Source organism: Arvicanthis niloticus, chromosome 3, assembly GCF_011762505.2.
Source record: "Arvicanthis niloticus isolate mArvNil1 chromosome 3, mArvNil1.pat.X, whole genome shotgun sequence".
Lineage (NCBI taxonomy): Eukaryota > Metazoa > Chordata > Mammalia > Rodentia > Muridae > Arvicanthis > Arvicanthis niloticus.
In genome coordinates, this window is record NC_047660.1 from 123,657,476 (window position 1) to 123,673,801 (window position 16,326).

The following is a 16,326-nucleotide window of genomic DNA, read 5'->3' on the forward strand; positions in this document are numbered from 1 at the left end:
TTAATTTAAATGTCAGTATGGTAAACTTTAGTAGCTTTTCTTCTGTGGTTGTTAAATTATATCTAGTTTTAGTATCTTGTTTAGAAGTTCTTTCTTCTCCCCAAAATGACATCAGTATTCTAGATTGTTCTATGATATTACTTTTTATCTTTACCTCTTTTTGTATGTGTGGTGCTTGAGTTTGAACATAGGGCTTCACACATGCTAAGCAAGTGCTTTACCAACTTAGCTGTATGTTTATCTTTCAAACAATCTGTATTTTTCTATATAACAAAAGAATATCATTGTCCCAATGCCGTTTAATAAAATCGCCCATGTAGTTAACATACCACCACAACCCCAATGGGTTGTGCAATCTAGTGAGTTAAGCAATCTGAGAGCCTTTCTTTATGTTGTCACCAGCAAAAACTGGCAGCATATAATTTATATAAATATGTTTAAAAGGCTGGAAAGATGGCTCAGCCATTAAAGGCTTGCTCCCAATCAGAAAAGAATGTGTAAAAGCCTCTCCTTTCATATCAGTAGTTAGTGGTAGTTGTTTTCCTACCCAGTGAATAGAGAATGGCTTTACATGAGAGCCAACATGGAGACATGGAGTCATGATTGCATGGAGTCCCTACAACAAATCATGCCTAAACTTTAGAATTCATAGTTAATTGAATATTTCTAATTTTTAATGAAGTATATCATATGAAAGCCAGCACCATAAAATTTACTGATGTCTTCAAAGCCAAATGTACATATTGCATGTTAAAGTTGGTTACTGCTTAAATGTTACCTCACTGTTAGGACTTAGGAGAGTGTGCCTTGTTTACAGTAGTTGCTTAATGTTTGGAAATAATTAAGCTAATGAATGACAAAACAATAGGTTCACAAAAATTCAATAAGAACTATTCTGAGGAGCTAGAGAAATGGCTCAGTGGGTCAGAGCACTTGTGCAGTCCTAAGCACCAGTCTGACCTATTTAACAAGTCAGGCACTCTGAAAATGCTCGTCTCCCACCCCACTGCCCCAGCTCGAGAGTTAGCACATACATTTAATAACAAATCCAAAGGTAAATTGTCTTAACTCTAATTAAAAGATGCAGACTGGCTGACCGAATGAGGAAACAAGATCTGAGTGCTTTTGCTGTCTGCCAGAAAACGCACCGCTGCTGTAAAGACATGCGCGGATTGAAAGAACAAAGGCTGAGATGGAGAGTGACATTCTAAGCACATGGAATGCAAAGGCAAACAGGAGTAGCTATAGCTGACAAATTAAACTTAAGCCAAGTAAAGAAGCTCACTGTATATTTGATAATCTCAAAAGCAAATTAAGTTTGAGACAGAATTCTTATTTAGCTTTAACAGCTTTTATACCTTTAGGGATTACTGAGAGTAAAATGATCTTGGAAAACATTTTTGTATTATAAGTTGTCTAAAATTAAAACTTCTTCTTTTACAAGGTGGCTTTTGCACAAAAAGAGTACACTATACCAGTTTGCAAATCAGAAACTACAGAATTCAAACCCAAACATCAGGTGAGTCCTGTTATCCTAGTCTGGTACCAAAATTATAATAAATTACTAGATTTCTCCATATATAGATTGCATGGATTTCCCAGACCAGAACTGTTCATTAGAAATATCTGGCTGGGAAGTGGTGGCACATGCCTTTAATCCAGCACTTGGGAGGCAGAGGCAGGTGGATTTCTGAGTTCGAGGCCAGCCTGGTCTACAGAGTGAGTTCCAGGACAGCCAAGGCTACACAGAGAAACCCTGTCTCGAAAAACAAAAAACAAAAACAAAAAAGAGCTGTGCTATCACTCCAGCTCTGTGGTGAGCAGTCCTTGCTGTTCTCTCAAAGGACCTGAGTTTGGTACTGGGTACCCACATCTGGTGCTTCTCATTACCTGGGTTGATCTAAGCCCTCTTTTGACCTCTGTAGGCAACCACATACAAATAAAAATAAATATTTTTTTTAAATAGACATAATTTATTTTAAAGATTGCATCAGTGATTGAATATATAAGTCTCAGCTTAGTATGGCTATTATACTGAAATTTCACTGTAAGCAAGAAATGTGTAAATTATTCTCTTAACCATGTCTGAGTCATAATACTGTATACTCAAAAAGCAAGATTCTACTATGACATATTAAAGCGGAGGCCTTCATTGTTGACACTTAAGACTTAAAGGCAGATGATATATGTCCCTAAGATGATCTTTAAAGAATAATGTCATGGACATTTACTACTTGCATGCATTTTTAAATTATGAAATTACTACTAAATGGTGAATATTTATAGTAGATGAGACTTTGACTTTGGTTTACCACTTACTGTCTTCACAGACGCAATGAAATTTAGTGATTTTTAAAAAAGTATTTATAAGTAGCTTTTAAAGATGTCATTGTAGACAGGGTGACTAAGATAATAGGATCACTTGAACCTGGACATTCCCAAGCCTACCTGGGCAACACAAGGTCCCATCTCAAAAGTAGATAAATAAATAAGCAAAAGAAAAGTAATTTTAAAAGCTAGCAATGGCAGTGCCTCATCAGAAAAACTCCAAGTAGAAAAATATACACAAAAAACCATATATATGTAGTGTTAGAATTATGAATTTATTTTTTCACTAAAATTCATTTTCATTCAAACGTCAAGTATTTTCTTTTTTAATTTATTTTTTATTGAATATTTTATTTACATTTCAGATGGCATCCCCTTCCCCATTTTCTCCTCCCTAGAAAACCCCTATCCCATCCCCCCTTCTCGTTTTTGCTTTTATACAATTTTTTTTAAATGTTAATCAAAGGCTTTATAGGTTTGGTAATGCTCAATAATGAGATGCCCATACAATCAGAAGTGTAATCCAATATCCAACCTAGATATATCAACTATCTTTAACTGGTGGAGACACTTGAACATCTGCCTCCATGTTCCCCCCAACCCCGTCACCAAGCTCCTCCTCTCCTTCTCCTCTTCCTCTTCTTACTCCTCTTCCTCTCCTTACTACTCCCACCTTAGCTCCTCCTACATATCACTCTTCCTGTTAAAATAAAACTTTTCTCTCAAAATACAATTAGAGTATAACTATACCAATTTGTGTCAGTAAGGTACAACATAGACCTAATACCCAGTCCATCATTTTGTTGACTAACCAGAATCTCTGTCATCTCTCCTAACTAAAAGGCTTTGTTCTGAACCTGGCTTTTTTTCTTGGCTTTAGAATGAATGTCAGCTAAGAACCATCCTCTCAAATCTTTTCTCTCACAGTAAATAGCAAGGATTGGCTATGAGACTATAAGTTTTCAACCCTGTCAGAAATCCAGAATGACTGAGTTAGCTGAAATTATGGGAAGCACAAAGCATAGCTTCTAAAACTTAGCCAATTTATAGAGACCGCTGGACACCAGGACAGTCCGTATACTGCAAGACATTGGAGCATCTGATCTTCAGCCTTCTGGCCCAGGATCATCTGACAGACCTAGTGATGCAGAATTATTAAGGGCTGATTACTCTGTATTGGCAGATATAATCAGTTGACTATTCTGCAAGTGTGTCCTTTTCTGGACAGTAATTTGTCTGTAGATGACAAGAGGCAATTTTTGCCTAGTGGCTGTCCCACCACAACTGGAGTAACTCCAAAGATGCTCAATTTCTTCTTAGAATACAAGACAGGAAGCTGTCAGGAGCAGACAGGTCTCTAATCAAAATGAACATTAATACAGAAATGTTTGTAACATCAATTCTGTGAACTTCTGACATTTTGAAAACCAACTATCCATGTAAGCTTCAAGTATTTTAAAATAAAGTTGGTTTTTCCCCTTTATAAACAAGGTGGGGGGATGAGTCAATTGACAACTTCCTCTATGAAAACAGACTAGAAAAGTCACTATAATTTTAAATAAATGCTAAGGAGTTTCTTTTCTTCTTTTACATTGCAGTTTCAGAAACTCAGCAAGAGCGGTCTTGATCCTTTTCTAAGAAACATAAACAGCAAAATGTCATTCAGAAAGAAGAAAGATCATGACAACGGATACAGACATCTAAGCACGTTAAGTACAGAGCTTCTAGAGCACGAAGATCAAGATCCTCCTTACCCAGAACATTTAGGATCTGCAGGATCTGATACAGCATTGCCTGAAAACCCTAGCCCCTTCACAGTCCAGATGGCAAACAAGAATAGCCTGCCTCCTGACCCTATTACAGCCACAAAAATGATTTCAGACAGGAAGAACAAGCTGTCACTTGATAGTGCTTTCAACTCAGCAAACAATTCAAATACAAAGAGTATCTTTGCAAGTGATAATCCTGTTGTCAGCCTAACAAAGCTCTCAGATTCTGATAATAAACTGTTAACTGATTCTAGTTTTAATACAACAAAGTCTTCAAATAGGAGGCTGTCCAGGGACTCAAATTCCAATACAACAAAGCCTTCAGATACTAAGCTGTCCAGTGACCCTAGTTCTAGTACCAAGCCTTCAGATAGGAGGCTATCAAGTGACCCTAGTTCTGGTACAACAAAGCCTTCAGATACTAAACTGTTCAGTGATCCTAGTAACAATAAGTTGTCCCGAGATCCTAGTAGCAATGCAACACAGCTTTCAGGTTCTAATAGATTGTCCTATAATCCTAGTATCAATGGCAATAAATCTTCATATACTTCGGATCTTAATAGGGTATCCCATGATCCTAGCATAATTTCAACCAAGTCTTCAGATCCTAATAAGTTATCCCGTGATCCTAGCATCATTTTAGCAAAGTCTTCAGATCCTAGTAAGTTGAGCCGTGATTTTAGTATCATTTCAACAAGGTCTTCAGACCCTAGTAAGTTGAGCTGTGATCTTAGTATCATTTCAACAAGGTCTTCAGACCCTAGTAAGTTGAGCTATGATCCTAGTATCATTTCAATGAAGTCTTCAGATCCTAACAAGCTATCCCGTGATTCTAGCATCATTTCAGCAAAGGTTTCAGATCCTAACAAGCTATCTAGTGATCCTAGTGTCATTTCAACAAAGTCTTCAGATCCTAACAAGTTATCCCATGATCCTAGTATCAATTCAACAAGGCTTTCAGACCCTACTAAGTTGAGCCGTGATCCTAGTATCATTTCAGCAAAGTCTTCAGATCCTAATAAGTTATCCCGTGATCCTAGTATCAATTCAACCAGGCTTTCAGACCCTAGTAAGTTGAGCCGTGATCCTAGTATGATTTCCCATGATCCTAGCATCATTTCAGCAAAGTCAGATCCTAGCAAGCTATCCCATGATCCTAGTATCAATTCAACAAGGCTTTCAGACCCTAGTAAGTTGAGCCATGATCCCAGCATCATTTCAGCAAAGTCTTCAGATGCTAACAAGTTATCCCGTGATCCTAGCATCATTTCAGCAAAGTCTTCAGATGCTAACAAGCTGTCCCGTGACCCTAGCGTCATTTCAGCAAAGTCTTCAGATGCTAACAAGTTATCCCGTGACCCTAGTGTCATTTCAGCAAAGTCTTCAGATGCTAACAAGTTATCCCGTGACCCTAGTGTCATTTCAGCAAAGTCTTCAGATGCTAACAAGTTATCCCGTGACCCTAGTGTCATTTCAGCAAAGTCTTCAGATGCTAACAAGTTATCCCGTGATCCTAGTGTCATTTCAGCAAAGTCTTCAGATGCTAACAAGTTATCCCGTGATCCTAGTGTCATTTCAGCAAAGTCTTCAGATGCTAACAAGTTATCCCGTGATCCTAGTGTCATTTCAGCAAAGTCTTCAGATGCTAACAAGTTATCCCGTGACCCTAGTGTCATTTCAGCAAAGTCTTCAGATGCTAACAAGTTATCCCGTGACCCTAGTGTCATTTCAGCAAAGTCTTCAGATGCTAACAAGTTATCCCGTGACCCTAGTGTCATTTCAGCAAAGTCTTCAGATGCTAACAAGTTATCCCGTGATCCTAGTGTCATTTCAGCAAAGTCTTCAGATGCTAACAAGTTATCCCGTGATCCTAGTGTCATTTCAGCAAAGTCTTCAGATGCTAACAAGCTGTCCCGTGATCCTAGTGTCATTTCAGCAAAGTCTTCAGATGCTAACAAGTTATCCCGTGACCCTAGTGTCATTTCAGCAAAGTCTTCAGATGCTAACAAGTTATCCCGTGACCCTAGTGTCATTTCAGCAAAGTCTTCAGATGCTAACAAGTTATCCCGTGACCCTAGTGTCATTTCAGCAAAGTCTTCAGATGCTAACAAGTTATCCCGTGATCCTAGTGTCATTTCAGCAAAGTCTTCAGATGCTAACAAGTTATCCCGTGATCCTAGTGTCATTTCAGCAAAGTCTTCAGATGCTAACAAGTTATCCCGTGATCCTAGTGTCATTTCAGCAAAGTCTTCAGATGCTAACAAGTTATCCCGTGATCCTAGTGTTATTTCAGCAAAGTCTTCAGATCCTAACAAACTGTCCCGTGATCCTAGTATCAATTCAACAAGGCTTTCAGACCCTACTAAGTTGAGCCATGATCCCAGCATCATTTCAACGAAGCTTTCAGATCCTAGTAACTTGAGCCATGATTCTAATGTCAATGCAAGAAAGTGTTCTGATACTAATAAGTTGTCACAGGATCTCAGTATCATTTCAACAAAGTCTTTAGATAGTAACAATAGATTGCCAAGTGGCAATCCTACTGTCAGTTCAGATACTACTACCAACACAGCAAAGCCTCCAGTTACTAAGAATGTGCTGTATCCTGATATCTCCACAGTAGACTCTTCAGATAAACAGAATAAGTTAGAATGGCTCCCAAATATATCTTTATCAAATGTCCAAGGAGCATCATCAGTGACTGAAAATGTAAACATACATCACCCCTCAAGTTCAATAAATTTTACCTCTGATATTGAAATTTTAAAACAGTCAATAGTACTCAAATCAATTTTAAGTAAAAATCTGCAAGACCTTTCAGATGAGTTGTTTTCTAAACCAGAAGTCTACACAAATGATGAAGGCTATTCTCTACCTCCAAGTGTGCACAGCAAGCCATCTGATAGCACAGATAACAGAGTGTTTGAAAAAGTCCAAGATCTAAACAGCTGGCGTTCATCAAAAGACCTTCTAAATTCCCAGGTTCTTTTAAGTCCTGTAGTTAAAAGGAGTCCTCAAGATTTATTCCCAGAAGGTGAACCAGGAAAATCTTCAGATATAGAAGAATATGTCTCTGAAAAACTCTTAGAGGCTGCTGAAAGAAATTTTCCAATGAACAGAAAGAGTAGTTTCAAGAAAAAACATTTAGTAAGTGAAGAATCTGGCTCTGAACGTGTTTTAAATGGTAGCATCTATGAGTATGTTATCAAGCAAATATTCACTGCACCTATATTCTCACAACTAGGGATAGGAACAAAAAGCTCAAGTGAGGGCCAGATGGACTCCCAGCACCAGCTGCTGGCACCCTGGGACAGGAGTGTATCTTCACAGATTCTCAACTATGATGAAAAGGGCAATGAAGTTCACTTGTCACAGTCCAAATCTGTCATAAGCCAAATAATACAGTCCTTTCCTGTGAATACTCTGTTAGAGTCTGGGATAATCAAAGTGATAGAACTAGATAAAGAACACCAGAGCTCTTTGTTGGACTCTCAGACAACCTCTTCCACCGAGCAGTATTCTGATATCAAAAGCCAAATCAAACTTCTTTCCAGGCAGAATACATCTAACATCAACCACCTAGACTCTTCTGTGAGTGGAGCTGAATATACAGAAGACTGCCAAAGTATATCCACACAGGAGTCAAAATATCCAATACCATTTGGAAAGTCAGACTCACTGAATGAACACCGGAGCCTTGATACAGAGGAGACGGAGCTAAGTTCCAATTTAGAAAGTTCAAGTAGCTCACTGGATAAAGTTAAAGACTCAGACACAGCAATGTTAAAATCTGTCCTAAAAAATATCTTCAGTATTTTCTTCAAATACAATCATCAGTCTGAAAGAAGACAACAACCAGAAAAAGAGTCAGAAAGCCTAATTAAACATTCTTCATCAAGTGGAACAGAACACTTAGAAAAAAATCAAGAGAATTTTAATAAAGCAGACAAAAAAGTAGACAGGAAACCCATTTTGAATCCAAAGCTGCGTATGTTTCTAGAGAAACTCTCAGAGACAGAAGTAAAAAATTTGAAGTCTGAGTTAAGTAAACACATTCAGCATTACCTTGTTGAAAGACTTACAGAATCAGGCCACATCACCAAGGAGGACTTACCAACAATCTATCACAAGCTCTATCTGATGAACGAGAAAGCAGAGTTAAAAGAGCAAAGTCCCTTTCAGGAGAAATACTCAGAAACTGTAAGAGAAATCATGTCTTTCGTAAATAATTTTAACCATCATTTCATAGATAAACATCTAGAAACAAAGCTTAGAGGTTTTCTAAGTGAAATTCTTCAAAATTATTTCCTGAAGAATCTTTCAGTGAGCAACTTATTCAATGAGACAGACGCTATGGCTCTCCATGCCAGCATGTCCCCTGTGAGAAGTAACAGTGAGTTAGGACAAGACATCGCAGATGGGAATTTTGGTTCAAGCCTTAAAATAAACATGAAATGCCCTGTAAGCAAATCTCTACAAAATTATCTTCAAGATTTATCAGAAAATGAACTATTAAGTCTAAAAACTGATTTGAGCAAATACCTCCAGGTCCTCTTTATAGAAAAACTTTATAAGTCAGGACTGGTGTCAGAAGGGCAGCTAAAGGGCATCAGCCAGGAAATTATCTCACTCCAGTCACCTCCCATACCATTAAAACACATAAAAACAAACTTACCTTTCAGAAATGAAAGTTACTTTATGAGGGAGGATTCAGAAGAGCAAAAGAAATATTCAAAAAATGGTCAAAATACAGCTTTACAAACATTGCCTAAAGATAAATGTGAAGAAACAGAACTGTCCAGAAAGGAAGAAAGAGAAAGTTCTTTCTCACTAAATTTAAAAGAAAGCCTACCAACAATTTGGGAACAGAAAACTATTTATACCAGGGAAGAAGAAACACTAAATTTCATAGAAATGCAATCTTTCCTCAACAAAAATAACCAGGCAAATCCACTAACTAGGTCACCAGAAAGACCTTCAGACATATCACTTAAGAAACAGAAGAAAGATCATGGTTTCATGCAATTTACTCAAGTAGATAGTTCTGTCTACAAAACAGAGATTCAAGATCCATACAGTTGGGATGGCAGATCAAAAACAATTCAATCAAAATCCTGCTTTGAAAAGACATTGAAAATGAAGCAACTTGACAAAAGAGAGAGCAATAACTTTTATAAATTGAATGCTCAGGAAAAACTTGACACAGAATTTTCACCTTATCTAAAGCTCCCCAACTGCAAAGTATCAAAAGAGAATGACTCACAAAGCAGGCTCTCCTTCCCTACGTGGCAGACTAACACCTTCATTCATGTCAAACCAGAGATTGGGGAGCAATCAAAATTAGACCACTATTATCAGAGACTGAGGGGAAATAATAATAACAATAAAAAACACTTAGTTACATTTGCACAATTCAAAAACGAAATGGAAACTCTTTATAGAAACCCATATGAAGCTTGCAATGAAAAACGTGCCAAGATCTCTGAATCACAGTCATTTAAATATAAAGAAAATGAGAAAAACTCAAGGCCATTCTTCTTCCCAGAAGTATTGAAGAGAGAAAACATAAAATCCAAAAGAAAAGAAAGAGACCACGCCACCAAACCAAAGAAGTCATTTCACAAGATAGTTAGGTTACTACCAGCCACACTGCCCACTACAAGACCTCATCTCCGGAAGTCTGTGCCAAGGAATTTACTTCACTGGACTGCAAGGAGAACTATACATGTAATAATGCTTTTTCTAAGTATTATCTTCTGTAGTTGCCAACATTTTGTAAATAATGTGTCTTAGAATATTTATGTCTTCTGAATGCAGATGTCTGAGTGTATCTGAGTGTGTGTGTCTGTGTGTGTGTGTAACTTCAGTAGTCCCAAGGTATACAGACCTCCACATTTAAAAAATCTTCTGAAATCCAAATATCTCAACTGATTCAAAATACAATTATAAAACCAGAGTGCTTTTTATGAGGTAGGAAAAGAGCACCTTGACTTAGAAAAGGATGCTCTTTTCTCTAGAAAAGCCCTCTATGCTGACAGAGCTGAAGCTCAGGCACACAGCCCTGTATTTGGAAGCCTGGCTGGCTAACCACCCTGACTGAAATTAGCCTAGGGTTTGGTATAGTATAGCCTGCACAGACATAAGTAGCAGCCAGATACCATGGAAACGAGATTTTCTTCTTCCAGAGATAGAACTGTATACAGGGCTTTTTCAGATAGCTGGGTTTTCTCTTTCAGTAAATAAATATGAAGCTTTTACTGATTCTGCTAGGAATTAATAATATATATATATATATATTGGGAACAGAAAACTATTTATACCATATATATATTTATATAGCTTATATATAATAGAAAACTATTTATACTATATTTACTATATATATATATACTATACTATATAAATATACTATATATATATATACTATACTATATAAATATATATATATACTATATATATTTACTATATATTTACTATATATATATTTCTTATATATATATATATATTTCTTATATATGATAGAAAACTATTTATATATATATATATAGCTTTTATCTACCCTACTGGATTATGAATTGAACATTTTAAATTTAATATCTACTTTTTTGGTATTTTACCCTTTTTGGTATATCACATTCTGAGATCTTGAAAATTAAATTCTAGGTTGTTTTTAACTAGTACTTAGAAACTTTCATAGTGTTTTGATCTCTACCCTCCCTTCCCTAACTCCTTCCAGAGCCACCTTCCTTCCCTGCCTACCCACACCGTGCCCTCTCTTTTTCCCCCACCCACCTATCAAGTCCAGTCTGTGCTGCCCATATATTATGTCTTAGATGTGTGCAGTGTGGATGTGGAGTGTGGTCAACTTACTAGGGGCTATATTCTTAAAGAAAGATGACTCTCCCTCCTTTAGCAGCTATCAATTGCCAATATTTCCTTGAGTAGGGGTGGGACTTCATCCACCTACTCCTGAGATTTTTGTCTGGTTTGACCTCACACAAGCTTTTGAAACCACTGTGCTTTAAGTGGCACCCCTTCTCCATGTCTTGAGGACATTGTTTCCTTGTATTCATCCATTGTCTCTGGCTCTTACAGCCTTGAGAAGAGAGAATGGGATACAGAAGTTCCATTTAGAGCTGAGCATTCCACAGCCTCTTATTCTCTGTACCATGTCCATCACACACACACACACACACACACACACACACACACACACACACACACACACACTTCTAAGGTAGCAGATAGGTTTCCATATGGATTTTTTTTTTTTAGAAAGGACTTCAGTGTTATTTATCTCTCACATTCCTCCTCTACCCCATCTCCAATCCCTCCCCAATTTAACCCATCCTGTTCCATGATTAGAATGCTAAGCTTTATGTGTACCTTCTAAAGCAAGAAAATGCATCAATAGAAGGTATGTCTTTTGGTCCTTTGGATCATGTCTCTTCTCTGTTAATTTATGTAATAGCCATGACTCATAATTTGGAAAACTATTCAGATCTAATATTGATCTTAAATCAGTAACTCGATGTGTATAAATCTGCCTTTGAAAAGGAAAATAAATCTAATTTCAGAATAGTTATTTTAAGGTTGTTTTACATAGCAAACTAGTGACTTTAGAGTGGTAGGGCAAACGGCGATATATCACATGTGAATATTCTAACAGTTGTGTAGTGGTAGAATAAGAATTTATAGATTTTTCTATCTAAGTACAATAATTTAATATTGAGCTACTTTTTGCGCGCGCGCGTGCGTGCGTGTGTGTGTGTGTGTGTGTGTGTGTGTGTTTGTGTGTGTGTGTGTAGGTGCACATGCACATATTGTGGAGGCTAGAGGTCAACCCTGGCTGTTGCTCTTCCCTGCCATTCACATTTTTTATTTGTTTTGTTTTGTCTTGCTTTGCTTTGAGACAGGGTCTCTCACTGGTCTGGTGACAGAGTTGCTGGTTGGCTGGTTAGCAAGCTCCAGGAATCTTGGATTCCAAACGTTTATTAGTGTACCCAGGTTTTTTGTTTGTTTTTGTCTTTTAATGTGGATTCTGGAGATTCAGTTCAGATTGTACTACTTGCATTTACCAGCTGAACTTCTCTCCAGCATTTACAACCCTGTCTGTGAGAGCAGGGGAGGGCAGTTTCCTTATCTCCCTAATGAGGACTACGTGGTTTAAACCTTTATATCCAGTGGACAACAGAATTGCATGGCATTGAAGTGTTTGCCAGATGATTGCAAAGATGGCCTTTTATTTTCTGAAGTTCAGGAATTTCTAAAATGAATCAGTCAGAAGACAGAAAGGCTGTGTTGGGACCTGACCCCAGAGACAGCTCCTTACATTTGTTTGGCTTTCAACTTCATATTTCCCACTCCTTCTGAAGGAGCAGGTCCTTTTTTAAAATCTAGGAATAGAAGGCACTTTTTTTGAACCAGTGGTGTGGCTCTCATGTCCTCCCACGGATGCCCTAGCTATTAGCTGTGGAGCTGACGTTGTTAATAATTATTAAAGCAGCAGAAACTCTCTTTAAAAATGAAGTTGGGCTTGTTCCACCCACACTAGAGGAAAAAGAATCACTCGGGATGGCATATACACCATGCACTCCAATGGCCAGGTGATGTCAAGTTTTAGGCCAACCTACACTACACAGTGAGTTCCAAGCCAGTGGGTTCCACGCTAGTGTGGACTAGAGTATAAGATCCTGTCCACCCCTCACCCCCCAAAAAGATAGAAGAGGATGAATGTCTTATCTCTCTGGTTGTTCAAATCCTTACTAGTCCTACCAACTCCTGGTAGGAGTGGACAGTTCAACTAGTCCACTCCTACCTTGTCTCTCAGCAAAGCAGCCATTCCTGTGGGTGGCTGTCGTACCCCCCACAAAGAAGATGAACCACTGTGTGAATAAACTAGCTCACACCACTGTATAGCTAACAGCACCATACCCTTTTAGGGTGTACATGTAGATCTTCATATTTTTATTTTAAAATAAAGCCATAAAATGTATAAAGAGGAGAACTGTTACTTTTGCCCTCTTGTTATTTTGGTGTTCTTGAACTCATGGTAAGCCTCCTTCTTCTACCCTCTGAGTGATGGGGCTACACTTTGCAAATAATAATATTATTGTTAAAATTATAAAACCAAAATAATATATAATAAACCTATTATATACTACTTATATAATTATTTATATTTAGTATATGTTATATATGACATAATACATATAATAATTTTTTATATTTCAATATTATTACTATTTTGGTTTTTAAAAATTATTTATTTACTTATTTTGCTTTTTGAGACAGGGTTTCTCTGTGTAGTCCTGGCTATCTTGGAACTCACTCTGTAGACCAGGCTGGCCTCGAACTCAGAAATCTGCTTGCCTCTGCCTCCCAAGTGCTGGGATTAAAGGCATGCGCCACCACTGCCCAGCTACTATTTTGGTTTTTTGAGACAGGCTTTCTCTGTGTAGCCCTGGTATCCTGGAACTTGCTCTGTAGACCAGGCTGGCCTGGAGCTCAGAGATCTACCTGCCTCTGCCTTCTGAGTGCTAGGATTATAGGCGTGCACCACCACTGCCTAGGCTACAAGTTATTTTTTAATGTAAGCATAATAATCAAGCTGGGATGGTGATATACACTTAGAATCTTAACAGGATTCTAAGATTGAGACAGGAAGATTGAGTAAGAGCCAGCTCAGACTATATACTGAGATTAAGTCCCATAGAAACAAATATTATAATCATATTCTTGAATGTTATGCTGTACCTATGTGCATATATATATATACACACACTAACAAAGATGGTTATTAAATTAACTTGTATAGACTGATCAATACAAGTTTAGATGCTATAAAAGTAAAATATCAAAATTGATAATTTATATTTGAGGCCATGGGAAAGATAATTTGGACTACAAGAACTATAGACCAGGCTGACCAGCTCTGCCTGAGTCTGACCCCAGAGGACAGCTCTTTAAGTATGTCTGAGTTTCAGTTTCATATCTTTTACTTTTTTGAAGCAGCAAGTCTTCTAAAAAGGTGAGGGGTTTGTTTGTTTGGTTGGTTGGTTTCTTTGTTTTTTAAACATGACTTGTAAGGGAGTATATAGTGGCAAGGGCTGGGTACAGAGCATGCATTGGAACTGCCTATGAGACATCAGGGCATTCGTTTCTTAACTGTTGCTATTACAAAGAGTCCTTATAATGAAACAACGTGTTTTTAAGAAGCCTAACTTACCAATTTGATGTTTTGTTTCAATATTTAGGATTGTTTGGATAGATTCGACGATTTACACGCACCCTCAGTTAAATGTCCTAAAAAATCAAAATCAAGAGCAAGACTTTTAGGCAAGAGTCCAGATGATTCCCATAATCAGGCAAAACACTGTGCACGACCATACACTGCTCCAGAGCCTAACAAACGACGAGAAAGTGCTGCCTGGAAATTTGCAAGTCCTCGGATGGTGTCAGCGGGCTTAGTCCACTTCCATGCCTCCCCAGAGTATGAAGTCCGTAGAGTGCGGTCCAAACGAAAATTAAAAGAGGATATTGAAAAGCGTCCACTCATTAGTGAGATTATCCAGATGCTGGACACTGCAGAATGATATGTGAGGCCACCAGTCAGACTGTAATTTCTCCATTAACAAAATGGTTTGGAGATCTATCCTTGTGGGATAGAAGTCAGCAACTAAATTTCATCTTGTTAGACCATTTTGTTATAATTAAAGTGAAAAATAAACATTCTACGTAAACGTGTTTTTGTTTATAAATCTTCCAGAACATGCTACAAACATGTACATTCAGTTGGTGTTCATAGGCGAGGTTTTGCACCCCAGCACTCCTCTTTTGGGGTGAAGTAGTCTTTAAGTTCCTCCGCATTTGTGGCACTTGGTTATTGCTACCTGCCTAGTTTGCCAATTCTCCATTTGCATCTGTCTATGCTCAGCAAAGAAACTTTACTTAGAGCTAGTTACATTTCTAGATTCAGTAGTCTATAGTTCTCTGAGCTGACAGAACTTTTGTTCATTTTAATATCATGTACTGCTCTTCCAGGGAGAAAGAATGCAGGGACTTATTTTATTGAATGATGGGTCCAGGCTAAGAAGCCAAAAGAAGCAGTGAGAAAGGCCCAAAGCTAGTAAAGACAAGACGTGCCCCCAGTGCTCCAAAAGACTTTAGAAAAGGAAGAGGCAGCTGCCGCCCGGAGAACCAGAGGTGAGGTCACTGTGAAACCTAGCTCCCCAGCTCAAAACAAAACAACCAAAAGACATCCTAGTTGTTTCTGCCCTAGATGCCAGAGGAACAAGGTAAGCATAAGAAATATAGTTGCAGTGAAGCAGAGGAGAGTGAAGAAAAGCATTGAGAGGTAGCAGGCCACTGGTCAATGGTAAGGAGGAAAAACCACTGGTCTGGCTTTAGCAAAGACATATTTCCTAGAAGGAAATCTCAAATTCTTGTACCCCACTGAGGTTTTATGACAACATTGTCACTTGCAAGCAGTATTTCTAAAACATTTCACCATGGATATCTCTGAAGTTTTCCCTAATCAAATGCTATTATTGTCTCTAGTAACATTCCCCAATAACATAACCCTCCTGCCTGACTTTGAACATGGATTTAGCTTTTCATAGCCACCGGACTCAAACTCAACACTGTCTTGGCCTAGATAAAGCCCGGTAGCTTTTGGGCTAGAACGTCACTGTCGGCTCTTGGTCATTAGTTCATCTGGCAGACCTTGAAGTTTGTCAGCCTCCATAATTTCATGAGCCAAGTTCTAACACACCTACAGTAGGAGCTCTGACAGGCAACGTTTCATGACAACTCCATCTACCTTTGGCATTTTACACACACAGGACCATCTCAGATTGGCAGATGCTAAGGCACGGAGTGGGATGACAACCCCACTGCTGCTCTCAGTGCTCAGTGGCCCTGTCCTCTCCCCCATCTATGGCCCACTCTAATTTCTCTCACCTCCACTTCCCACTCGGCAGGTCTTGACAGCTGTGTTGACAGAGAAGCCCTAACATCCATACTTGAGGCAGGGGTAGAGCCAACAAACATGAACAGAACTGCTTCAAACTGCCTATTAGTCTTAAGACAATCATTTTACAGTAACTTCCAATGTAATATGGTACTTAGATTAACTTCCAATCTATATAGTCATATAGATTAAGAAAAACAACTGACATAGACCCCAACTTATTACAAGTTCAATCACAAACCATTTTTGAGACACTAT

General features: G+C 38.2%; 1 protein-coding gene across 1 annotated transcript in view; it reads left to right on the forward strand.

Annotated features, from left to right (window-relative positions):
• Positions 1-14,843, forward strand: part of Catspert (catsper channel auxiliary subunit tau) — a 90,483-nt gene extending 75,640 nt beyond the window's left edge. Inside the window, exons 17-19 of the mRNA XM_076931858.1 lie at positions 1,445-1,519; positions 3,927-9,824; positions 14,354-14,843. Of these exons, the coding sequence (XP_076787973.1) occupies positions 1,445-1,519; positions 3,927-9,824; positions 14,354-14,692 (6,312 nt within the window). The 3' untranslated portion in view covers positions 14,693-14,843. The remainder of the gene's footprint in view (positions 1-1,444; positions 1,520-3,926; positions 9,825-14,353) is intronic.
• Positions 14,844-16,326: the final 1,483 nt, after the last annotated feature.